Raw genomic sequence first — 27,586 nt, forward strand, 5'->3', positions numbered from 1 at the left:
GCAGCCCCTACTCTCCCCCTCTCGTCAGTGGGAGAAGCAGAGTCCCCCCCCGCCGCGCCACAGGCAGAGGAGAAGCGGCAGCCCGAGCCGCGGCGGAGTGAATGCGTTGTCATAGTAACTGACAGAGGCAGGCAGCAGGCCGGCCCCAGCCGCCTCAGCTCCTCGGTGTGTGGGTGAGAGCAGGGAGCCGCCGCCAGCGCCGGGCAGACAGAGGCCGGGGGAGCGGAGCGGGGAGCGCCGGGATGGAGGACGGATTCTCCAGCTACAGCAGCCTCTATGACACGTCCTCGCTGCTCCAGTTCTGCAACGGTAAGAGCGGGCTGGGCCCCGCCAGAGCCGCCCGCCCGGGTGCGGAGCTCGGTGCTCCCGCGTTGAGCGGGCCCGGGGCCGGGAGGCAGCGGGCCCCGGCGGCAGCCCGGAGTGCGGGAGCTGCCTTGGAAGTGCCGCTGCGCCCTGGCTGTCTGCAAGCGGGGGCTGAGTGCGGAGCCGGGACCGGGCTTGGCAAATCCCCCTTCCGCACCCTCTCCCGAGAGGGCTTTTCCCGGGCTCTTGTGGATCTTCGCCTCTGTTCAAACTGTGGAGCTCCTGATTTTCACTCCGGGGAACAGGGAGGGGAAAACTTTGCCCCGCCGCCCTCCTGTCCCTCAGCGCAAAGCGGACTATGTTTGCTGCTGCTGTGTGTGGAGGGTAGTAGATGGCCCCCTTGTGCTGAACTTCTTTGGCATCTGGTTCGGTCGTGTGCGTGGGTCTGTAACAACGATCTGTTTCCCCCACATAGCGAAAAAGTGGACCCCCACCCCACCACTGTGTGTCCGTAAGACCCAGCTCTGCATTTGAATGTGCACGAGCCACCACCTTGTTGGTAAAACCATGTCCAACTGACACGTGTTTATTTCACATCACCATGTCTTGTATGAAGGGGTAGTGGGGGGGGGGGAAGAGTTGAAAGTTGTAAGTACATGTGCATTAGTTAAAGATTTTCTCTCTGAGGGTTTCATGTTTTGTGTATTGCTGGAGATTTGTTACATGTGTATACTTAAGATTTATGATCCCAAGTGAGGCTATTTTTAGGATAAAATGCTGGGTTGAAACTAAACCCATCAGTTACTAAGTTCTGTAGTTTCTGACATATTTCATAGGAGGGATTTGTTCAAATCGCAGTTGTGCTTGGATGACTACGTGAAAGAGATGCAGCTGAATTTGCAATAAAAGAGCATAAAAAAAAAAGGAAAGGGGAATAACCAATACCATCAGAGGAAATATTGGTATAATTGGCCTTGCAGGATGGTTGGAGGTATGTTTATTTTGATTAGCTGGTGTTTGTAGCTGCTTGGGGAAAATATTTAAGGTAACTTTAAAGTAATATAAAATTTTTAAAAATAATACTAACAATAGAATGCATCAAAAATGTAGAGTTTTTCATTGCAAATCTTAGAACCAAAACTAAAATATTTGAAAATTTGTTTATCCTTTACCACTAAAATTGTAAGTGTAAATGCAGTATTTTTTCTCAAAAGTTTTACTAGATATTGTGTGAGCACATATCTTTTATTCCTTCTTCCCCAGATTCCTTGTAATAATCAACCAGATTTTAGCTGTTCAGGTACTAGCGAGAAGGGAAAGTTAAATTATTTTAGGAGGGCAACTACTAAAACCACAGCTGCAAAACTTCTGTTGAACAAATAGTGATGATGATAAATTCTGCCTGATTTTTCTAGGGGGAAGACCTAGGCTAGCTGTGGAACATAAGAATATACTAACACTTTACAGAATGTTGAGAATACGATGCATGATCCATGTAATAGATTATTATGTGCTGCATATTCTTTATTTTCTGCATCCCTCAGAACATTAAACTTGACCTTTTTGTATTAGTATTATTAGTTTGTCTGTTAGTAGACTTATACATTATGCTTAAATTTAGAGAATAATTAATTTTGTTTCCAGGGAGGAAATACATTATAACTAATACTTTAGCCTCTATAATATATTAGTGAGTTGTTTTGCTGAGCAAAATTTCTAGATTACTTTCTTTTTAGGTCATTAGTGATATACATTTGTGAGCTGTAATAGCTGTCCCTCTGAATAGGTTAAAGAGAATATTATCTGTTGGACATAAATTTCCTATATTGACTTTGTGACTCTGGATAGATCATTGTGAATGCTGTAAATATGCTACAATACATGCTAGACAAAAGTTTAAAATCTCATTTCATCCCTTTCACATGAACTGTTTGAAGGTGGATGAATGACTTATTTACCTGTTTCTTCTGTAACATAAGACTTCTAGGTATTTTAAAAATCATATAATAGCAGATATCACAAATTGTATAATAAGTTAGTCCATTTTATGTGGCATTGTATTAGGGTGACCAGACATCCCGATTTTATAGGGACAGTCCGATATTCGGGGCTTTGTCTTATATAGGTCCTATTATCCCCCACCTCCTGTTCTGATTTTTCACAGTTGCTATCTGGTCACCCTACATTGTGTATGTAGATTGTTCTGTATATAGGAAGAACAAATGGCTGGATCCTGCAGCTTTTCCTTACATGAGTTAGTTTTCAATGAGATTTTCAAGGTGGGTGAGGTAATATCTTTTATTGGACCAACTTCTGTTGGTGAGAGAGACAAGCTTTCCATCTGACATAGACCTCTTCAGTGAGACTAACTTACATGATGAAAGGCTAGAGAATTGGACTCATATTCTCTGCCCTGAGGAGATCAGATAATTCAAACAAACCAGTGTGGCCCATGGGAAAACAACAAAGACAGAAGATACTAGTGGAGATGCTGTATTTGAGAGTGGAGAGGAAGATTGCTTCATGGGCATTTGAGAAGCTCTTGCATGCATAATGGGTTGGTGTGAAAGATGGTATAAGGCTGAGAGTAGGGGAGAGAGTAACAGGGAACAGTTAGAAGATTGGAGACAGCATAGATTGGAAGTGGCAGAGATCTGAGGAGCAAAGAAACGTGTTTGGCGCCTCAGAGAGGAACACAATTTCAAAACCCATATTTTGTATAGAGTGGCCTAGGGAAAAGTAATATGTGAGGAGGGCTGATAGGTAGAACTTGCAAATATAATCATTGTGTGTTTCAAGGTTTTCTATGTTGAGAGGAAATGATTCGTTTTAGTATTTTAAGAGAAGAAATAATGGGAGCTACTGGCCGCTTGGAACTGAGGGGTGTAGGGACAAAAGAAAAATCAAAGATGCATGCACTAGGCAGGGTTAAAATGTGTTTGATGGAGAGGATAGTGTAATGATCAGAGTAATTAGAGAAAAGAGGGCGAGAAGAAACAGAAGAAAAATAAGCTTTTTCATCTTCATTTTGAGTTGTTTTGTTTGTTTGGTATCCAAAAGCCTAGGGGTAAATTCTTTACACAATTAGTTGGTTACAGCAAGTGCTCCAGCCTTTTCATTTTATGGAATACCAGGAAGGGTTTAATAGACCACAGTGTGAGAACCACTAGGTTAGTGGTTGGAAATGTCAGTCACGAGTCACAGCTTCTATTTCTGGCTCTGCCACTAACTCACACTGTGGCTTTGGGAAAGTCACTTAATTTCTTTGTGCCTCAGTTTCCGTATCTATAAACTGGGAGCAAATAGTGCAACCCTAGTATAGTGGGGTTTAATAAGTTAGTTTGCAAATCACCTTGAGATCTTCAGAAGAAAGTCTCCCTAGATATGCAAAATATGTTATTGTTTTAAAGTTAGGTGGTGCTTGTGTACATATTGCTTTTTTTCAAAGTAAGACACTACCAGTTTCTCCTATTGATGACTGTCTTGTGCATGTTTGACAGAAATTACATTAAGGCACCTTCTCGGCAAGCAGAGCAGTCTTTATAACAAACAGATACCCATAATTGACTTGGAATGTTAGAAATTAGATCTTGGATAACATTTCTCAGGCTTGATTATGGAGAGCCTATCTAATATTAGAATAACTTTGCTATTATTCTTAGGAAGGAAGCCATTAAGTTTACCTAGCATATACAGTTAGTCATTGTAAAAAGAAAAGGAGTATTTGTGGCACCTTAGAGACTAGCAAATTTTATTTTGCATATCTAGGGAGACCACCTGATAAATTCATTTTTTTTCATCCTATCCCTGTTTAAATCAATGGGAGATATTGTACCGATAAACCATGAATATAAGAATCTTCCAATTTTGTCCCAAATTTGTACCTGATCCCTTATCTGAAATTCATGTTAGACTTTTTATGAAACCCTGATTTTGCAAAGGATGCCATGACTGTAATTAAAACTGGGTTTGCTTTTCTATCAAAAGTATAACTGCTAGCAGTAATGTCTTAAACCCTAAATTTTCCTTAAGAGGTAGACTAAGTGGTAAGATACCTTACCCGCTACATTGAATTTTTGTTTTTCATTTATATAAATAAAGACAATAATAGCAAAATACAAAGAAAACACAGAGGGTCACCTGCCATGAAGATTTTTGCCATATAATAGCTCTATGTGGCCATGTTGGTAGTAAGTGGTAAAGTCACAGAAATGTTGTTAGTTTCAGGGGAGAAAATAAATTAGCTTGGGCCTTGGTTCATGTGATCGTAGTCATCTTCAGTTGTTTGTTTCAATTTATATCCTTCTTTAGTGCCCATCTGAGCACTCTGACAAACATTAAAACTCAGAATAGTTAATACAATCAACAATTGCAATATAATAAAAATAGACTTCCCATACTTTAATAAAAAGAAAAGGAGTCCTTGTGGCACCTTAGAGACTAACCAATTTATTTGAGCATGAGCTTTCGTGAGCTACAGCTCACTTCATCAGATGCATACCGTGGAAACTGCAGCAGACTTTATATATACACAGAGAATATGAAACAATACCTCCTCCCACCCCACTGTCCTGCTGGTAATAGCTTATCTAAAGTGAGCAACAGGTTAGGCCATTTCCAGCACAAATCCAGGTTTTCTCACCCTTCACCCCCCCACACAAATTCACTCTCCTGCTGGTGATAGCCCATCCAAAGTGACAACTCTTTACACAATGTGCATGATAATGAAGTTAGGCCATTTCCTGCACAAATCTTAGACTAACACGACTGTTACTCTGAAACCTGTCATACTTTAATAGTTATCCACCACTGAGTGAAATAAATACATATACTCTACTCCCTACAACCTACCTTCTCACTAGATGCCTGTATCTGGAGATGAGCCTTGTAGCAGATGGATTTGGGGAGAGCCAAATTCAGAACCAAGGGATTTTAATGGAGAATGCCCTGCCAACGTCTCCCTCCCTTTAAATTTAACTGCAGCAACAATGGATGGGTGAGGGAATTAGCAATGGGATATAGAGTCTATTCCAGTGATTCTCAACCAGGGGCCCGGGCCCCACTGGGGCACTGCGAGCAGGTTTCAGGGGGTCCACCAAGCAGGATGAGGGTTAGATTCACTGGGGCCCAGGGCAGAAAACCAAAGCCTCACTACATGGGGCTGAAGCCCGGGGCCCTGAGCCCTGCTACCTGGGGCTGAAGCAGAAGCCTGAGCAACTTAGCTTCGCGGTGCCCCCTGTGCTGTGGTGCCCTGGGCAGTTGCCCTGGTTGCCACCCCTTAATGCCAGCCCTGGCTTTTATATGCAGAAAACCAGTTGTGGCACAAGTGGGCCGTGGAGTTTTTATAGCATGTTGGGGGAGGGGGGAAGAAAGAAAAAGGTTGAGAATGCCTGGTCTATTCACCTTGTGGGTTACTCGTTCAAATCTAGCAAAGGTTGGTAGTAATAGAAAGTTGTCTCTTTGTTACTTTCCAGAAATGATGTGAAATGAATCAGGTCTTAATTCAGTTCTCTGTGGACAGATGTACACATCACAATACACTATGCACAAATGCATAACTGGCACTGCTTGATGCTTTTATTGTTAGTCTTATAAGAAGTACAAAATTGAATAGGACATAGATACTAAACTATCTCACCTCTTATCCCTAGAGCCATTTCTTCCAGGAGTACATTTTGAGTTCACATGGAGAAGCTTGCAATGTTTGTATTAGCTTTGTAGATCAGTGGAAGACTTCATTCAGTAGCTAGAGCTGCTAATCTTGTATCTTCAGTGAGTGTTAATTTAATACCTGATAATAAAAAATGTTAATGGATGAAACGTCATCCTTTTCTTTGGTATTTTCCTTTCATCTGTTTTATTGCCCTTTTAAATGAAAGCAACAGAGAATCTATCTTTTGATACCTCAGTGTTTGTACCACAGAATTTTGAGGATGTGTGGAATATCAGATAATTTTTAATCAAACGTTTATGCTCACTTAGTGAAATTCACTGCAGTGTGGAGAGCCACACAAAGCCCTTGTGCATCACATATCTACCATGCTGAGGTCTTAATGGGGTGAAAGCAGTACAGAGAGCCTTGTATGTACACTGAACTAGGGTGAATTTTACTTACAAACATTACCCAGTTTTCTTCTGAAGTAACACTGTATTAAGTGCGGCCCGATAAAACACTATCTAGCTTTAATTTCAGGAACAGACTTCTTTTCCCCCCATTTTTTGTTGCATGTAACAGTTTATTTTTTGAGGTCACAGACCACTTTGTAATTGCTGATTGATTCACAGAAGAACTGGAGAAAGTTTTAAAAATAGCATCTATGGACTATTATAAATTATGCAATTTCCCTCCCCCCAAAAAAGTATTCATAAACCCATAATATTATACATTTGTTAATGTGGTAAATGTCTGTGGAATACAGTTGTATTTATATATATATATATATATATATATATATATATATACACACACATACGCACACATTAGGGCTGTCAAGCAATTAAAAAAATTAATCACGATTAATCGCACTGTTAAACAATAATAGAATACCATTTATTTAAATATTTTTGGATGTTTTCTACATTTTCAAATATATTGATTTCAGTTACAACACAGAATACAAAGTGTACAGTGCTCACTTTATATTTATTTTTGATTACAAATATTTGCACTGTAAAAACCAAAAGAAATAGTATTTTTCAGTTCCCCCATTACAAGTACTATGGTGCAATCTCTTTATCATGAAAGTTGAACTTACAAATGTAGAATTATATATACAAAAATAACTGCATTAGAAACAAAACAATGTAAAACTGTAGAGCCTATAAGTCCACTCAGTCCTACTTCTTGTTCAGCCAATCACTCAGACAAACAAGTGTGTTCACACTTGTGGGAGATAATGCTGCCCGCTTCTTGTTTACAGTGTCACCTGAAAGTCAGAATAGGTGTTCACATGACACTTTTGTAGCTGGCATCACAAGATATTTACATGCCAGATGTGCTAAGGATTCATATGTCCCTTCATGTTTCAACCACCATTCCAGAGGACATGTGTCCATGCTGATGACGGGTTCTGCTCGATAATGATCCAAAGGAGTATGGACTGATGAATGTTCATTTTCATCATCTGAGTCAGATTCCACCAGCAGAAGGTTGTTTTTCTTTTTTGCGGTTCAGGTTCTGTAGTTTCTGCATCAGAGTATTGCTCTTTTAAGACTTCTGAAAGCGTGCGCCACACCTAGTGCCTCTCAGATTTTGGAAGGCACTTCAGATTCTTAAACCTTGGGTCGAATGCTGTATCTTTAGAAATTTCACATGGGTAATGTCTCTGCATTTTGTCAAATCTGCAATGAAAGTATTCTTAGAACAACTTGTGCTGGGTCATCATCCGAGACTGATATTACATGAAATATATGGTAGAATACGGGTAAAACAGAGCAGGAGACATACAATTCTTCCCCAAGGAATTCAGTCACAAATTTAATTAACAAGTTATTTTTTCAACAAGTGTCATCAGTATGTAAGCATGTCCTCTGGAATGGTGGCCGACGCATGAAGGGGCATACGAATGTTTAGCATATCTGGCACGTAAATACCTTGCAACGCCAGCTGCAAAAGTGCCATGCGAACGCCTGTTCTCACTTTCAGGTGACATTGTAATTAAGAAGCGGGCAGCATTATCTCCCATAAATGTAAACAAACTTGTTTTTCTTAGCGATTGGCTGAACAAGAAGTCGGACTTAATGGACTTGTACGCTCCAAAGTTTTACATTGTTTTGTTTTTGAGTGCAGTCATGTAACAAAAAAAAATCTACATTTGTAAGTTGCACTTTCATGATAAAGAGAATGCACTACAATACTTGTGTGAGGTGAATTGAAAAATACTATTTCTTTTATCATTTTTACAGTGCAAACATTTGTAACAAAAATAATGTAAACTGTACACTTTGTATTATGCATTGTAATTAAAATCAATACATTTGAAAATTTAGAAAAACATCCAAAAATATTTAATAAATTTCAGTTGGTATTCTATTGTTTAACAGTGCGATTAAAGCTACAATTAATCAAGATTAATTTTTTTGAGTTAATCACATGAGTTAACTGCGATTAATCAACAGCCCTAATATATATAGTGTTAATTCCAATTTGTTACAATTTAATTAAACAGAAGTTATTTTAATCCATGTTTTAACACTGTATTGGCTAAAAAAAATACAGCATAAGGGAGAATTCCGCAATAATAGACAACCATCATTAGGAAATCTTTGTCAGTGTGGATAATATGAAGTGAAACCATCAGTATTAAGTATTTTATCATAAATAAAACAACAGTCAGAATTGTAAATTAAATCATTGGGCTCTCACTAGGAAATCATGTTTTATCTGATCATCAAAGAGTTGTTTAAAAATTAGTGGTACTTTACAATGCTGATAAAATGTGTTTTAATTTCTAATTAAGTATACCAAAATTCATTTTTGTGCTGAAGTCTAAACTACATGCAAATAATTTAAAATGGATTTAAAAATTTCTTTAGAAGTAAATTATTAAACCATTAAGTCAAACAATTCTATATTATTAAGTCTTAATAAAAAGTTTTATTCTGATTTTTTTCTCCTGGAAGTTTAAGGTGAAATATGTCAAGTTGATGTTGCAATTGCTTTTCTGTCACTGGGAACTTTGGTAGGCCATAGTGGAAAGTTTTTACTTTTCATCTTTATGGGTGTAGGATAAGGTTGGGGGGGAATAAATAGGGAAGTTGTCTACAATAATCTATTTAGAGTTATTTGCAATGGACACAATAATCATGTCAATAGAAGCAACTGAAAGTTTATAGAAGGGGACAAACTTTGGCTCAGTCAGCCTGTCCATCCTCCATGAAACTAAATTTAAAATGCTCATCCATTACATGATTAAAATGTGGAAGTAGCTTCCTGGGGATTTTTAGGGAGATGGGGTGGGGATAATGATACGTTAGCATGATTTCACTGAATTAGTTATTTGGAAAGTAATTAAGTGAGATTGCCCCACACTCCATTACTTTCAATGTGTGAAATCTGACATGGTCCATCATTTTCTTGTCTTCCCTTGAAAATGACCTATGATTGAATAAATATAATCTGCTTGTACTAAAATTTGTATCAGAAATCTCTAGTAATTGCCTTATAGAGTTTTAAATCTGAAATAAACATCTGGTGTTAATGTACAATTTGCATTCATTAACAGTATAGCTACTAATAGTAAGGCACTGAGCGATGACCTCCTGAGGTCCCTTCCAACCCTGATATTCTATGATTCTGTGATTCTATGATACTCTAGTTGCTTGGAAAATTATGTAAACCTCTTGTGGGCAAGAAGGAAATCAAATATTTTTTTATTTTTAATTATACCTTTATAATCCGGCAGAATCCACTCTTTCATATTGCACATGCCATCTTACACTTAATAATGTTAAAGCTGCCTGATAATCATATTATGCATTTGAAATATTGTCTTCAGCATTCTCTAGAGCAAAGTTCTCAGAAGCTTAGGTTTCTAAAATTGGAGCTAAATCTTGCATGGGTGAAAATAGGCACATTTGTAGGTGCAAATAGAACAAGGATGTCTATGATCACTATACCTAGAGCAGGTAAAAAAGTAAAAAAAAAATCAGGAATATCTTTGTAAAATTATTTTATTTTACTGAAACTTGAAAAATTTCAATCAGCCTAATTTTGACGAACCACACTGAAAAAACTTGAAATCTCCAGCTGTAGTTTTTTTAACAGGGATTAGATGACAGAAGTATGAGCAGTAAGAAGTCAAGAGTGGAAATTACCTGAGGCTGTAGGAGGTTCTGCTGCTCCTGTCAAGAGCGTTATTGGAAGCATATTGTTTTTACAAACAGCAAGCAAAACTACAGTTCTAAAACTTGAGAAATGCTGATAGTTTTTGCTAAATATAGTATTAAATATCATAGAATCATAGAATCATAGAATATCAGGGTTGGAAGGGACCCCTGAAGGTCATCTAGTCCAACCCCCTGCTCGAAGCAGGACCAATTCCCAGTTAAATCATCCCAGCCAGGGCTTTGTCAAGCCTGACCTTAAAAACCTCTAAGGAAGGAGATTCTACCACCTCCCTAGGTAACGCATTCCAGTGTTTCACCACCCTCTTAATGAAAAAGTTTTTCCTAATATCCAATCTAAACCTCCCCCACTGCAACTTGAGACCATTACTCCTCGTTCTGTCATCTGCTACCATTGAGAACAGTCTAGAGCCATCCTCTTCGGAACCCCCTTTCAGGTAGTTGAAAGCAGCTATCAAATCCCCCCTCATTCTTCTCTTCTGCAGGCTAAACAATCCCAGCTCCCTCAGCCTCTCCTCATAAGTCATGTGTTCTAGACCCCTAATCATTTTTGTTGCCCTTCGCTGGACTCTCTCCAATTTATCCACATCCTTCTTGTAGTGTGGGGCCCAAAACTGGACACAGTACTCCAGATGAGGCCTCACCAATGTCGAATAGAGGGGAAAGATCACGTCCCTCGATCTGCTCGCTATGCCCCTACTTATACATCCCAAAATGCCATTGGCCTTCTTGGCAACAAGGGCACACTGCTGACTCATATCCAGCTTCTCGTCCACTGTCACCCCTAGGTCCTTTTCCGCAGAACTGCTGCCTAGCCATTCGGTCCCTAGTCTGTAGCGGTGCATTGGATTCTTCCATCCTAAGTGCAGGACCCTGCACTTATCCTTATTGAACCTCATCAGATTAAATATATATATATATATTATAAATATATATATATTAAATATAAATAAATAAATAATATGTATATAAATATATATATATAAATATATATATAAATAAAATATATATATTAAATATAGTAGTATTACCCCTGTCCCCCCTCCCCTCCCCAAAAATGGTTTAAACTATATAGGCCTATTATTAGCTAGTGAGAAATCCTCACTGATAAACCCCCAAATTCAGATGCTACTTTGAATCTTTTCTGCAAAGCTTTTTGGATGGCACCAAAAATCTTTTTGGATGGCAGTTTTCTGAAGACTCCATTGCAGGGGCCAAAAGGTGGGTCTTCTGACTCTTCCTTCCAACCCTGAACTGGTGACACAGTTCAAAGTAAATTACGTGGCATTTCCCTATCCGTTGTAATCCAGATTACACTGAACACCAGAGAGGGAAAGTGCATGATGGCCTGTTGGAGGTAGCTGGGGTTAGGGTCTGGCTAGCTTGCTGAAATTCAGACTAGTCTTTATTTGAAACTTGCTGAAGTTCAGACTAGTTTTTATTAGAAACAGTCTCTCCATCCCTAGTTGTTACACACTGCTGTATATCTGCATTATATTTTTCCAAAGATAGACCAAAATTATAGGTCATTGACAGCTGTAGGTGCTAAACTCATCTGAAAAATCAGACCACTTTGATTTAGGTCCCAAAACACAGATTCAGAAACCTAAATTAAGTTACCCAAGTTCATACATTTTGTTCATACCTATGTCCAACTACAGTTAAATCAACTTTAAAAAAAAGGTTTTGTGTAAGAAAAGTCTCTCTTCTGATCCAAAGGTAACATACTGAAAACATTTATATATATGTTTATATATATGGTCCTATTAAAGTCAGTGGGAGTTTTGCCATTGACTTCAGTACGGTTAGGACTTCACTCTGTGAAGTCAGTTGCAAAACTCCCTCTTACTTCAATACGGCCAGGATTTCAGCCAGAACTCTGTGCTTTAACTAATGTATACTTAATATACACAAGTAATCTGGAGGAAGTATTCACTTACTGTCCTAAGCAGCTGATATGTATCATCCCAGAAGTGACTGTATTTCAATAGAGGATGTAGTAATCTTCATTGTGTGAAGTTATTTTTATAAACTGTTTTGGGATTCTTTTTGGATGAACAGTTTTATGCATACTATTATTTATTATTTTTAAGTTAAATACTTATGTAAACATGTGTAGGATTGGAGACCTTACTGAGTAATGCTTGATAATGCAAGCTCCCTCAGCTCACACTGAAGTTAATCTAATGAGATGGTCAGCACCTCAGAAGATTGAGCCCGAATTTTCTGATTCAGGAAAGCACTTTAGAATGTGTTTAAATGTTGTCCTGAATAGGGATACTTTCTGGAATCAGTAAATTTATGAGCAAAAAAGTTTAAAAGAAAAAACAAAGGACAGTACATCACAAAGTGTACTTGATTTTATTTTGTTAGTTGTCATTCATCTTAATTTATTTATATTTTTACATTCTTTATATTCTGCATTATATTTGTAAAAATACTAAAATCTTATTAATGAGACCCTTCTAGCCCCTACAGTAGTCTGGTTTTGTGATTCCTGTTATATCTTTAATGAGAGGTGAGGAGAGACCACCAATCTTTTTATGTAGATTATACATTTTGTGGTATTGCAGATATGGATTTTTGAGGCTGCGCTGTATATTTTTCTTGAGAAGAGACCGTTAGTAATGTTAACAAGTCAGTTAAGGACTCAGGTTGCACTTGATCAGCAGTTTTATAGTTTTATCAAAATTATTTTTCAATAATCCCACTGCAGATACTGAAGATGGAAAATTCATGATGAAAAATTGATTAGCTCTGGATTCCTTGAGAGCAAAGACCAGTGGGTTACACTGAATTAAGCCCCATTCCTGCAACATGTAGTACGTGGACACATGGCTGCATTTGTGCCTTGCCCCAGTAATTTTAATGTCCATAGCAGTCTGCCTGCCTGCTGCCCATTGCAGGACTGAGGCCTTATTATATAGCTCGTTACTATCACTGTTTCTAAGGCAGTATAAAGAAGAACATCAGAAAGTTATTTCTGTTCTTGCAATATGGTTGATTGCCATCAATGATAATGGAGTATGCTTTTACTTCACTTTATATGTCAAGGAAATGTCTAAAAGAATGTAATATATAACATTATTAGAAGAAAACTTTTTCAGGTTTCTTTCAATAAATTGCATTTTTTTTGGTGTTAGGAAAAATAGGTTAAAACACTAGATTGCTTTCTCATTTCCTTTACTAGCACACATTTTCAACTGAATATGTCAAATGTTATGTTAAAATATAACATGGGACTAAATGTTCACTTATGGATTTAAAAAATATGTCTATAGTTCATGTTACTCAAGTGCTTTATAGTTACAATTCAGTAATTTGTGTTAAAAGTAGAAGAAGAAAGTTTAATTCATCTAGGTTCTCACAAAGGATATTGTGGTATGGCGACTGTGCCTTTAAGGACTGAGCTTCCCAGATAGTCTGGGCAGGGCAGTATGAAGATCCTATTATGCACAGCCAGTTGGAACAGAACAAGGCAGATTTCCTGCAAGGTCCTTAAGCACTGAGTGATAACTGAACATCACAGATAAATATTTACATTTAATTGCTTTGTATTGTGTTCATGGCTTTAAGGATATTTTAAATCCTTAGTGATAGCCTGTTTTATCTGAATATCAACTCCAATATGTCATGCCTCTAGTGAAGCAGCAGATGTGACAGAGGGAATGGGAATGCCAGAGTGAACAGGAACGAGTGAATAACTGCCCATACCCTATCTGTAATTTCTGGGTAAGGACTAGAACTATGGTTAGCAACCACTTACTTTAAGAGATAGGCTTAGAATTAAGGATGTGGTTCATTCATGTTGAAGGAGTGTGGGGGAGTACATTCCACTGGCCCTATTTCATGTTTTTTGTAGGGCAAGACTGGGAAAAGAAAAATTGTTGTTTGCACATAGCTGTCTCTGGTTTGGTAAAGTTTGCCTTATCTCTGTTTAACACACATTTGAATAAAAATCAGTTTATACATTTTTGTAAAGCACTTTGAAGATGAAAAACACCACAGGAGAGAGTTTTTGTGTCTGAGTATGGATTAAATAAAACACCACCACAGATCAGGGAGGATGGCTGAAGGATATGAAAGAGGATAGACTGCCTCCTTCACATGTTAGGAGATGGGAAAGTGTGTAGGGCTGCTGAGGGTAAGGGGGTAAGCTACCTACAATTGTGGGAGCCTAAAGATTGGGTGGCAACATGGAGCTGGGGAGAATGGTTATATTGAGGGAAAAGAGAAGTTTGAGACATCCAAATGAGTGTGTGGAGCAATGGGGAAGACATGCAGCCACTATTGACTGTAAGGAAGAGTAAAGAAACAACTTTTGGCTACTACAGACTTGATTTAGATTTGAATTTGGTACATAAAGGTAGAAGGTTCCCTTACATTGTAAATATCCTCAACAATTCAGTATTGGACTGACTCCATAGCTCAGTTATTAGGGAAAGACTATTTTCATGCCGTAAAAGTAGAAGAGTGGTTCAGCAGTAACCAATTCCATGGATGAGATGTGTGTGTTCTGCACTTGCAAATTCTAACCTGGGCTTCTCTAGCTGAAGCACCCTACTGAATACAGCTGATATAGTGAGTGAGGACAGCGATATAGCTGGGTCATAGCCCATTTAGGGATTTAAAGGTGAAGACCTGCTCCTTGAAGTGGATTCTGTTTTGGTCTCAAAAATCTCTTGAGCTAGAGGGACTCAGCAAATAAGGATCCTAAGCAAGAGAAAGCACCTGTGTAGTCTAATCCTATAGAATCTAAATGAGTGGAGTGAATAAAGCCAGCTAAAGTGGCTACATTGACTCCTTCAAGGCTTTTGCAAAAAGAAAAGGAGTAGTTGTGACACCTTAGAGACTAACAAATTTATTTGAGCATAAGCTTTCATGAGCTACAGCTCACTTCATCAGATGCATTCAGCTCACTTCATCGGATGCGTTCAGTGGACTGAATGCATCCGATGGAGTGAGCTGTAGCTCATGAAAGTTTATGCTCAAATAAATTTGTTAGTCTTAGTCTCTAAGGTGCCACAACTACTCCTTTTCTTTTTGTGAATACAGACTAACACGGCTGCTACTCTGAAACCTTCAAGGCTTTGTAGGCTTTGTCATATTTGACAGATAAATCCAGAAACAATCTCTTTGGCTGCTAAACTGCCAACCCAGGGATTTATGGCTCAGAAGGGGGTGGGTATGTGTATATAGAGTGAGATGGGTGTACATTAGTTTTTTCCCCTTACTATATTTATTTTTGTATGAATTTAAATTTTTTAAATAAATGCTTACCCTCAGGAGCTTTTGTTGTCTGCTGAACTTGGCAGCTTCATCTTTAGCTTGAGTCTCTAGGCATGTTCAGTATGAAGTCTTTGAAGTAGCTGCGGCCTGGCTGAAGCTGCTCTCAAGAAGGGGGTGGGGAAGGACAATAAAATACACACTTTTATCACTTTTTTCTCTGCAGCATGTTTTGAGCCATGCAGCTATGTCAAAGAATTCGCACAAAACACCATTTGACATTGACTATATGCCAGTTTCAGCAGACACCAAAGGTCTTAGAGTCCTAAAGAACCTGGGGCCTCAAGTGGTTTCATTTTAAGTGGATTACAGTCAACAGAAAAATAGAACCATTATAGAATTTGTCAAGTCTTAAAACATTAACCAACTCCAGTTTTAAAAGTGGAATGCCACACTCCAGAGAGAGGCAATATGGTCTAATGAATTGAACAGAGTCTAGGAGGCAGAGACTTTAGAATGCTCATCCTGACTGTTTGGCCCTGGGCAGGTTACTTAGGCTTTTTCTGTTTAGTTTTTCCCTCTGCAAAACGGGATAGTGTTACCTACATCACACGGGTGTTGTGGAGATTAATTAAATATATGTAAAGTGTAGTACGTTGTAAATATTCAATCTAATTTACTACTCCATGTTACAGGGTTATGAGATTTACAATCTGCTGCTTGAGGCTCATGATTTTTGAGGTCATGTTTTACCATTTCATCTGAGGCATGTGTCTGTCTCAGCAACTGAATGTTGTTGCATGATTCCTCACAGAGAACACACATGTTGGAATTGATCGTTGGTCTTAGAATTAAATTGAATGATTTGGTTCAGCTTAGAGCTCTGAAGATCCTCTTCTTCAGAGTACAAGAGTTTGTTTCTCAGTCCTCACTTGACCTGATGTTCAACAGAGTGAAATTTTATTTAGTGAAATATAGTTGTTTTCCATTGGTTTAACCTAATTCTACAGTGTCTCCATTTTCATAACAGCACCTGTACATGATGAAAGTCTTGCCATGACTGGAACCTTAATTGCTTCTGTTACTACTATAAATTTGTTTTGGAGAACAGTGTAGTTGATCTGCTGATTCTAGTTGCAGGTTACCATAATATCTTCTAATGATCTTTTCTTCAACTTGCTAAATATTTATTCACTTCTTTTTACAAAGTATAGCATTCCTTCCTATTGAAAGAAACTTGTAAACCTATACAATAAAACTTAAACCATTCTCTATATTAGAAAGTGACATTTTGCAGAAACTGAAATTCAGTAGGATCTCTTGACATGCAAATTTAGATGGTGATGTAAAGTCAAAATCATCCCAAGGAAGATTGCATCCAAGGCTGCATCCAAGGAACAGTCTTAGAGTAATTTAACTGCCTCTGGAGCTATAAAACGTGGGATGTTCTTGGACCTTTTGTAGGCTCTTACAGCCACAGATGCAAATTCACACTGAACAAAGCAGTATTCTAAAAATGACATTTTCCAGCAATGTTGAACTGCTGATTATTTTTACATGTCAAAGCTTGTGGATTATAAAAAAGTCATTGTTCGGAGGCTTCATCATGATACGAAGTAGGTTGTAAAAAGACAACCTGTGATGGCTGCCAGGGCCCTAAATGTAGTCAATATGTAAAGTTGTGTGTAGTGTTTAATTTTCCTTAACCCAGCATTTTCTCACTCATAACCAGCCCTTACTATAATGAATGTGTGTGCACAAAATGGAGGGTATAATTTAAAAAGGAATCAGGTTTGTTTCAATCAACCCAAAAGGAGTTCTAAACAGGCCAGTAAGTGATTGGATCTTCTTATAGTGATGGGGCAGTGCTACTCTAGTTAAGGTTGTGTCACAACTTCTGTTTAAGGTTGACCTTTCTACCTTTCCTCTAAAATCAATGTGATGAGATGAATTCTTATGAAATTTTGTGTGCCTTTGCCAGATGCAGGGTAGAGTCATTTGACATAGGGGTTGTGGAAATGCAAGCTCTGAAAAAATAGCAAAGTTTCAAAATTTCTAGGCGTTTTGTGCATGCGTTTATGTGTGTGTGTGTGTGTGCATGCATGCTCCCGCAAAGCTAGAGATAAAACCATTGCTGTAATGCAAGTCAAAACGCTCTTAATCTGTCAAGTTTTACTCAAGGTAGTGCATGGCACCCGCTAATATTTGGGGGACCCAAACTGAGAACAATATGTAAGAAAATGTATATTTTTACAGTACATGTGCCAATACAGAAAAACGGCTAAAGGGTTTCCATTCTCACCACTTTATATGCTTTAATGCTCAAATATTGTAAGTCCCCTAAAATCTGACTGGTTACATGGATTGCTTTGAAATTTAGTGTGTCTCATGGAGATGTGGGGTAGTATTAATGATCCAAATTTGGGGTCATTCACCCAAGGGGTTCTTGAGTTATAGGCCCCCCAAATCCTACTGAGGAAAATAGAAAGGAGCATAAATTCTGACAAGTGTAAAAGTATAATTTGGCAAGCCAAAAAAGACTCTGAAGCTGCTAGCAAAAGACACAGAAACTAATAGTAATTTTTTAAAAAAGCACATCAGAAGCAGGAAGCCTGCCAAACAAACACTGGCGCCACTCGGTGATCAGGGTACTAAAGGAGCACTCAAGGAAGACAAGGCTGTTGCAAAGAAGCTAAATGAATTATTTGAATTGGTCTTCACTGCAGGGGATGTGAGGGAGATTCCCACACCTGAGCCATTCTTTAAAGTGACAGAATCTGAGGAGTGGTCCCAGATTAAGGTGTCAGTAGAGGAGGTTTTGGAACAAATTGATCAAGTAAACAGTAATAAGTCACCAGCAACTGATGGTATGCACGCAAGTGTTCTGCAGGAATTCAAATATGAAATTACAGAACTACTGACTAATCAGTCTTTGTACCAGATGGCTAGAAGATAGCTAATGTAACACCAATTTTTAAAAAAAGGATCCAGAGGTAATCCTGACAATTACAGGTCAGTAAACCTAATTTAAGTACCAGACAAATTGACTGAAATTTAGTAAAGAGCAGAATTATCAGACACATAGATGAACACAATATGTTGGGAAGAGTCAACATAGCTTTTGTGAAGGGAAATCATGCCTCACCAATCTATTAGAGCCAGTTGGTCTATTGTACCTGGTCTTCTAGAAAGCCTTTGACAAGGTCCCGCATTAAAGGCTAAAGTAGAGTTATCTGTCATGGGATAAGGGGAAGGTCCTCTCATAGATCAGTGACTGGCTAAAAGAGAAAACAAAGAGTAGGCATAGCTGGTCAGTTTTCACAACGGAAAGAGGTAAATAGCAGGGTCCCGCAAGGTTCTGTACTGGGACCTGTGATGTTCAGCATATTCATAAATAAGACTATTATGTCATGGAAGTCACAGAATCCGTGATCTTTGTGTCATTTTCTGCTTCAGCAGCAGGCCTGAAGCTTTCAGCCGGTAAGGGAACCCAGAGCAGGTAGCAGGAGGATCCAGAGCTCTGAGCCACGGTTGGGTGGGCCCCTACAGCTCCCAGCTGCCCCGGGCGGCAGGGAGACCCGGAGCTCTGAGCCAACAGCCCCAGAGCTCTGAGCTGCTGCAGTGGCGGGGGCACCCCGGAGCTATCAGCTACAGTGGCGATGGATGCTGGACACCCTCCCGCCTGGAACCTGAACTCCAAAACCTCTCCCACACGCCAACCCCCTACCCCAACCCTGAGCCCCCTCCTGTACCCAAACTCCCTCCTGCACACCAACCCCCTGCCCCGAGCCTTCTCCTGCACCCAAACTCCCTCCCAGAGCCCGCACTCCCTCCCGTGCCCCAACCCCCTGTCCCCGCCCGAGCCCCCGCCTGCACCTAAACTCCCTCCTGGAGCCTGCACCCCAAACCTCTTCCTGTGCCCCAACCCCCTGTCCCAGCTCAGAACTCCTCCCGCACTCCGAATGCCTCAGCCCCAGCGCAGAGCCTCCTCCTATACTCCAAACCCCTCATCCCCAGCCCCATCCCAGAGCCTGCATGCCCCGCCAGAGGCCTCACCCCCCCTTCACCCCAACTCCCTGCCCCATCCTGGATTCCCCCTCCTGCACCCTGAACCCTCATTTCTGCCCCCACCCCAGAGCCTGCACTCCAGCCCAGAGCCTGTACCCCCTATGACACTCCAACCTCCTGCCTCAGCCTGGAGCCTCCTCCCACACTCCAAATCCCCCAGCCCTGAGCCTCCTCCTGCACCTCAAACCCCTGATCCCCAACCCAGAAGCCGCACCCTCAGCCCAGAGCCCGTACCCCCTCACACATCCCAACCCCCTGCCTCATCCCAGAGCCCCCTCCCACACTCCAAAGCCCTCAGTCCCACCCCACAGCCCAGAGCTCCCTCCTGCACCCCAAACCTCTCATCCCTGGTCCCACCCCAGAGCCCGCACCCTCAGCCGACACCCTCATTCCCTCTGGCACCCCAATTCTCTGCTCGAGCCTGGTGAAAATGAGCGAGTGAATGAGGGAGAGGGAGCGACAGAGGGAGGGGGGATGGAGTAAGCGGGGGCTGAGCGTTGGGGAATAGGGGGGGCAGGGGTGTTCAGTTTTGTGCAATTAGAAAATTGGCACTCCTAGTTTCTGTGAATTTTTGTTTGTTGCCCATGATCTGTCCGTGATTTTTACTAAAAATAAGCGTGACAAAATCTTAACTTTATTCATAAATGATCTGGAAAAGGGGGTAAACAGTGATATGGCCAAGTTTGCAGACAACACTAAATTACTCAAGATAGCTAAGTCCAAATTTGATTGAAAGAATTACAAAGGGATCTCACTAAACTTAGTTATGGGCAAAAAATGGCGAATGAAATTCAGTGTCGATAAGTGCAAAGTAATGCTGATTGGAAAAAATAATCCCAGCTATACATACAAAACGATGGGGTCTAAATTAGCTATTACCACTTAAGAAAGAGATCTTGGAGTTATCCTGGAAAATTCTCTGAAAACATCTCAGTGTGCAGCAGCAGTCAAAAACTAACAGAATGTTAGGAACCATTAGGAAAGGCATAGATAATGAAACAGAAAAAAATGTAATGTCACTATATAAATCCCTGGGACACCTCCACCTTGAATACTGTGTGCAGTTCTGGTTGCCCCATCGCAACAAAGATGTATGAAAATTGGAAAAGGTACAGGGAAGGGCAACAAAAATGATTAGGGCTATGGAACATCTTCCATACAAGGAGAGATCAAAAAGATTGGGACTGTTCATTATAGAAAAGAGGCGACTAAGGGGGGATATGATAGATGTCTATAAAATCATGAATGATGAGAAAATGAATAGGGATGTGTTATTTACGCCTTCACATAATAGAAGAACCAGAGATCACACAGTGAAATTAATAGGCAGCAAGTTTAAAACAAGCATAAGGAAGTACTTCTTGACACAACGCACAGTCAACCTGTGGAATTCGTTGCTAGGAGATGTGAAGGCCAAAAGTATAACTGGGTTCAACAGAGAATTAAGTTCTTGGAGGATAGGTCCATCAATAGCTATAAGCCAAGATGGTCAGTGATGCAACCCCATTCTCTGGGTATTCCTAAACCTCTGACTGCCAGAAGCTAGGTTTGGATGACAGGGAATGAATCAGTCAATAATTGCTTTGTTCTGTTCATTCTCTCTGAAGCATCTGGCTCTGGCCACTGTCAGAAGACAGGATCCTGGGCTAGATGGACCATTGGTCTGACCCAGCATGGCCATTCTTATGTTCTTATTTTCTTATGATTTCCTTCTGCTGCCTTCTAATGTTAAATGGAGAGACACTAATGATCAGGTGAATCACACACCTCATTGAGAGTTATGGCTGTGAGCTCACCCTTCGGATAATGCAACTATGAATAAATTAATTAGAAGCCCCTAAGACAAAAGGGTTTTGGACTGAGTGGCTGGAGGTTGCTACAGTTTGTGAGTCATACGTGGCAAATTTATTTTGGGGGAATGTAATGGAAGTATTTTGGGGACTGGTAAATGCTTCTTGGGAGGGGAAGAGCATTAGGGGTGGGGGAACAGGGGAATGCCAGGAAATGGGGTTGGGGAAGAAGGCGGGGGATAAATGAGGAGGCATTGTAGGGGACAGGAAAGGTTGGGGCTCTGTGGTGCAGATGGATGTGTAGATGAGCCATTTCCCTTCATAGTCTCTCTATCCTTCCTGTCTAAGGAATGATGCTCCTAAATGTTCTAAAATTCACATGCTTATTTGGATTTTCTTGATATTTGCTATGCCTCATGGGAGTGAAGAGTAGAAGTGGTGACCCAAATATGGCATCATTTGAAACAGGGGTTCTGGAGATATAAGGTCTGAAAAAATAGCTGTTCTCCAAAAAGTTTCTGGGTGAGGTTTCTTTTGCACAGAGCTAGAGGTGAAACTGTTGCTGTGATGGGGGTCAACATGGTCTCAATCTGTCAAGATTTATCCAAGGTAGTGCATGGTACATACGAAGTATTTGAGGGACCCAAATTGTGAACAGTATTTAGGAACATGTGCTCTTCTTCGTTTACATAGATGTACAGTTTGGAAAGATTACTTTGTCCATGTGCCACTAAAGAAAAAAACTGTGAGACTAATTCTATGCAGCCTCTTTATGATTGTCTGAAAGTTTGAGAGAATGTACCAACACCATTGCCTTGGTGAATGCCCTGCCACCAGTGTTTCTAGTCCAACCATTTGTATACTTGTGCAATAAAGATTTAATAACTCATGTTGCTTGCTACAAGTTGTCTCTGTTATATTATAATGTGTTTTTATTTTATGGGGAGGTTTACTATGAACACAGCAGAATAGTGAGCAGACAGTCTAATCACAATTTTTGTTATATCAGGTGAGGAGGAACTGGAGAGAGAGACCACTTTTTGTGTGGGTCTTGCAACTGTGGAGGCGGCAGGAAATAAGAATGGGTTGTAGGCAAGGCTTGGATTGGTTGTTTGAGAAAATTTGTATTTTACTAGCTCCTGGGGGAGATGTGGAGGGGGGGGGCACGGAGGGGGGGAGTGGCTACGTCCTGATCTTGGGGCAAGTTAATGTGGTGTTTCCAAAGTCACACAGCATGGAGATTTGGACCTGACAGTGCAGGTACCTTGGCTGCTGAGGGAAAAGAAATATGCGCGCTTCCAGGGTTGCCAACTTGTGGATTCTGGGAAATTCCTGTGTCAGTGTTACAGAAGTTTTCAGGAGAACTTGGAGTACACCATGACATGGGGATTACTAACTATAGGCTGATTTCAGTGGAGAGAGGTAGCCTGCATAGGCATCATGTTTTGCCCACTCTGCAGGGCCCAACAAGTAGCTTAAGAGGTTGTGATCTATCAGAAGTTATTCACTTGGGCAAAAATGATCTGTGCCTTTGTCAGAGTTGTACACCAGGAATATGTATGAGAGCAGATTCGAACCGCATCAGAGATTTGTGTCTAGAAACTATGTTGTTTCTCTCTGCCTTGGCTGAGCTTCTGAATAATTGCTACAGGAACAATATGAAAGCTATTAATAAGTGTTGAAAAAACATGAATCAGGAAATTAGAAGGTTCATGGTCGACCAGAAAATGTGTATTGTGTGATATAGAAACATTACAAACTCTGACTCCTCACTGTTTCTTAGAGATTGGGTATATCTATTGGACAGGGGTCAGATGATCTTTTTCTCAAACATAAAACTGTCAGTATTTTGGAACAGAAACCCTGTCTTGGATTTTTCTTGCCAGCCTGCCACAAATTACACCCTCCAACCATTCTGAAATACGACCAGCATCACCATTTCGCTGTAACACAGTAGTCCTTCACTCCAGGCACTGCGTTTGAGTCTGGCTATAGGAGGGTGAGAAATAGTGGCAACAGAAACATTTTTAAATCAGGGAATGAGGATTTTGGGAGATGCCTTCCCTGCTTGTGGTGGTGGAGAGGTCGGAGTACTAACTCCTATCAAAAATATATATTTCCTGTTCAACGAATTAGAAAATTTAATGGCAAAAAACTACATTAACACAGAGTTAAGGTTGCTTGGAGTAAGTAATCCCCTTGCAGAATGTTGAGTTGAACAAAACTCAGACTTCTGAAAATCAGGAAACACCCAGTAAAGTTTGCTTATACAACATTAACTCTGCCCTCTTTCAGCAATGCCCCAATATGCCCCATTAACACATACACCTTTACCCTGCCAACCCCCCATTTGCTGAAATGTACAAGGTCTTCACCTTGTTTTACAACCCATTCATTCTCACCCACAGGATTCCATCTAACACTATTAAAAGACAAAAAGAAAGGAAGGGGAAAAAAGAAAATTTTCTCTGGAAGCTTGTTCTCAGGTAAAGTCAGTGGGGAGGAGATCCTTGAAGCTGATTTAGTATTCAAAGTAATCCCAGGGGAAATGGATTAATGGGTGCTGTGCAGGTGAGGCAATTGAAGGGGAATCCAATTAGTGTCAAGTCCTATCACTTAATGGAATTTTGCATGGGTTTAAGGAGCTACACTAGTACATCTGTTTGCATGATCAGTGACTATGTGTTGTGTGTGTGCATGTATGTATGTGTTATATTACAAATGGAGTTGGTAGGACTGCGTGTTGTTAAAGTTGGCTGACACTATAAGACCCTGTTTTCAGTGGCTTATTACTTTGCCAAATTTTAACAGTTTGAGCTGAAATTTTCCATGCTTGGTGTCTGCCTCAGAGAGAATTATTTTGGAAAATTTCACCCAAACTGGGTCAGCTGTTTTTGAGAACTAAGCTAGGGAAAAATACATTGTTTTGCCTATGTTAAAAAAATTCTTGAGAACTTCCTTGAAAAGTTCTGGTGCCCCTGTGCATTAGTGGATGGACTTAAAATTTGTCAGGGGTTTGAACTTTGTGTTATGGATGTGCCTTTGCAATCCCCATGAAAGTCTGCCCAAATTTGGCCAAGTTATATAAGCCTTTGAAAAATCACAGTTTGCACATGCTCAGTAGTAACTTCTTCAATTTTAGCAGCTAAAATCTTTGAAGATTTCACCTTTAGTGAGCATTCTCAAGTATCTCTCACCAATCCTATGTGTGACCAGAGGGTGGGGCTGGACACTAGAACTGAGTGCAGGGAGTGAGAGCCTGACTCCTGTGCTCTCAGGGACTACCCCCCTTCCCCACCTCATTTGTTGCAAAAGTTGGAAGGTGTGTAGTGAGTGAGGTAGGGGATTGCATGAAGAGAAAGGATGGTTTCATCGTAAAGATGCTTGAATGCTGCTCTGGAAAATTGGATTTTACTCCATTCTGTGTCACAGAGTTCGTATGTGATGCTGGGCAAATCACTTAAATCAGACTTTTCAGAAGTGGCCACTAATTGTGTGTTCCTCATTTTTTGGGCTCCTGACTTGAGACCCTGGATCTGATTTGCAGAAATGTTGAGTACTCACAGCTGCAACAGAAGTCAATGCGTGCTCTGATTTGAACATGTAAAGTGTTGTAGCTATATAAAGTTAAGTACTCTGAAAAATCAGGTTCTAAGCATTTCAGTCTAGACACCCAAAATTTAGGGGGTACTTCTGAACTTAATCTCTGTGCCTTAGTTCCCCCTCTGTAAAGTGGGGATTATACCAGCCCCTCACCTCACAGAGGTGTTGTGAAAATAAATTAATACTTTTTTTTGAAGCACTCATATTCTGTATTGATGGGCACCATAGAAAAGCCCATAAGGAAACTAATAATTCTGTCTTCAGATCAGCATTTGAATAGTGTTTAGTAAATAATGCATGAGGCCATACACTGAACAATGAGGAGAAAACAAAATATTGAATAGCTGCTGTCATAAATATAAAGGGAAGGGTAAACCCCTTTGAAATCCCTCCTGGCCAGGGGAAAGCTCCTCTCACTTGTAAAGGGTTAAGAAGCTAAAGGTAACCTCGCTGGCACCTGACGAAAATGACCAATGAGGAGACAAGATACTTTCAAAAGCTGGGAGGAGGGAGAGAAACAAAGGGTCTCTCTCTGTCTATATGCTGTTTCTGCCGGGGATAGACCAGGAATGGAGTCTTAGAACGTTTAGTAAGTAATCTAGCTAGGTACGTGTTAGATTATGATTTCTTTAAATGGCTGGGAAAAGAATTGTGCTGAATAGAATAACTATTTCTGTCTGTGTATCTTTTTTGTAACTTAAGTTTTTGCCTAGAGGGATTCTCTATGTTTTGAATCTAATTACCCTGTAAGGTATCTACCATCCTTATTTTACAGAGGTGATTTCTTTACTTCTATTTCTATTAAAAGTCGTCTTGTAAGAAAACTGAATGCTTTTTCATTGTTCTCAGATCTAAGGGTTTGGGTCTGTGGTCACCTATGCAAATTGGTGAGGCTTTTTATCCAACATTTCCCAGGAAAGGGGGGGTGCAAGTGTTGGGAGGATTGTTCATTGTTCTTAAGATCCAAGGGTCTGGGTCTGTAGTCACCTAGGCAAATTGGTGAGGCTTTTTACCAAACCTTGTCCAGGCAGTGGGGTGCAAGTTTTGGGAAGTATTTTGGGGGGAAAGACGTTTCCAAACAGCTCTTCCCCAGTAACCAGTATTTGTTTGGTGGTGGTAGCGGCCAATCCAAGGACAAAGGGTGGAATATTTTGTACCTTGGGGAAGTTTTGACCTAAGCTGGTAAAGATAAGCTTAGGAGGTTTTTTCATGCAGGTCCCCACATCTGTACCCTAGAGTTCAGAGTTGGGGAGGAATCTTGACAGCTGCTCAATTAAGAAGATACTGGAATAAATTTTTAAACAATCAATTTATGAGCACATAGAGGATAATCAGGCTATAAGGACTAGCCCAGGGGTACTCAAACTGAGGGTCTGAGTGGACCCCTGAGAGGGTCGTGAGGTTATTACATGGGAGGTTGCAATTTGTCAGCCTCCACCCCAAACTCTGCTTCACCTCCAGTATTTATAATAGTGTTATAAATTAAAAATATTTTATATATTTAAGTGGGGGGGGGGGAGGGGTCATCATACTCAGAGGCTTGCTATGTGAAAGGGGTCACCAGTACAAAAGTTTGAGAACCAGTGGAATAGCCAGCATGGATTTGTCAAGAACAAATTATGCCACACTAACCTAATTCCATTCTTTGACAGGGTAACTGGCCTCATGGATAGGGGTGAAGCAGTAAATGTGATATTGTATCTTGATTTTAGTAAGGCTTTTGACACAGTCCCACATCACATTATCATAAGCAAGCCAGGGAAAATGTGGTGTAGATGACATTATTATAAGGTGAGTGCACAACTGGTTGAAAGTCTGTCTTCAAAGGGTAGTTATCAATCGTTTGCTGTCAAACTGGAAGGATGTATCTAGTGGGGTGCTGCAGCGATCAGTCCTGGGTCCAGTACCATTCAATATTTTCATTAATGACCTGGATAATGTAGTGAAGAGTATACTTATAAAAATTTGCAGATGACACCAAGCTGGGAGGTGTTGCAAGCACTTTGGAGGACAAGATTAGAATTCAAAATGACCTGGACAAATTAGAGGATTCGTCTGAAATCAATAAAATGAAATTCAATAAAGACAAATCCAAGGTATTTCACCTAGGAAGGAAAAAACAAACACACAGCCACAAAATGGGGAATAACTGGCTAGATGGTAGTACTGGTGAAAAAGACCTGGGGTTATAGTGGATCAAAAATTGAATACGAGTCAAAAGTGTGATGCAGATGTGAAAAAAGCTAAAAACATTCTGGTGTGTATGAACCGGAGTAGCTTATTCTATAAGGTACGGGAGGTAATTGTCTTGCTCTAATCAGCACTGGTGAGGCCTCAGTTGCAGGTGCACACTTTTGGAAAGATGTGGACAAATTGGAGAGCATCCAGAGCACAGCAACAAAAATTATAAACAATTTAGAAAACCTGATCTATGGGGAAAAGCTAAAAAAAATGGGCACGTTTAGTCATGAAAAAAGATGACTGACCGAGGACTTGATGTTCTTCAAATCTGTTAAGGGACTGTTTTAAAGAGGATGGTGATCAGTTGTTCTCTATGTTCACTGAAGGTAAAACAAAAAGTAATGGGCTTAATCCACAGGAAGGGAGATTTAAGTTAGAGATTAGGAAAAACTTTCTAATTGTAAAGGTAGTTGTGACCCAAGAACTCCTTCATGCCAACTGACAAAGATGTTTTTGGAACATTCTGATTCTGGTATTTATGTTCTGGGTCACCAAAGAAAGTCATGCAA

At 40.2% G+C, this 27,586-nt stretch overlaps 1 protein-coding gene across 2 annotated transcripts in view; it reads left to right on the plus strand.

The window, feature by feature from the left end:
- Positions 1 to 242: 242 nt before the first annotated feature.
- EML1 (EMAP like 1) overlaps positions 243 to 27,586 on the plus strand; it is a 138,575-nt gene continuing 111,231 nt past the window's right edge. For both annotated transcript variants that reach the window (XM_077820475.1, XM_077820476.1), the window contains exon 1: positions 243 to 309. In XM_077820475.1, coding sequence (XP_077676601.1) covers positions 243 to 309 — 67 coding nt within the window. The remainder of the gene's footprint in view (positions 310 to 27,586) is intronic.

This window comes from Eretmochelys imbricata, chromosome 6 (genome assembly GCF_965152235.1).
Source record: "Eretmochelys imbricata isolate rEreImb1 chromosome 6, rEreImb1.hap1, whole genome shotgun sequence".
NCBI lineage: Eukaryota > Metazoa > Chordata > Testudines > Cheloniidae > Eretmochelys > Eretmochelys imbricata.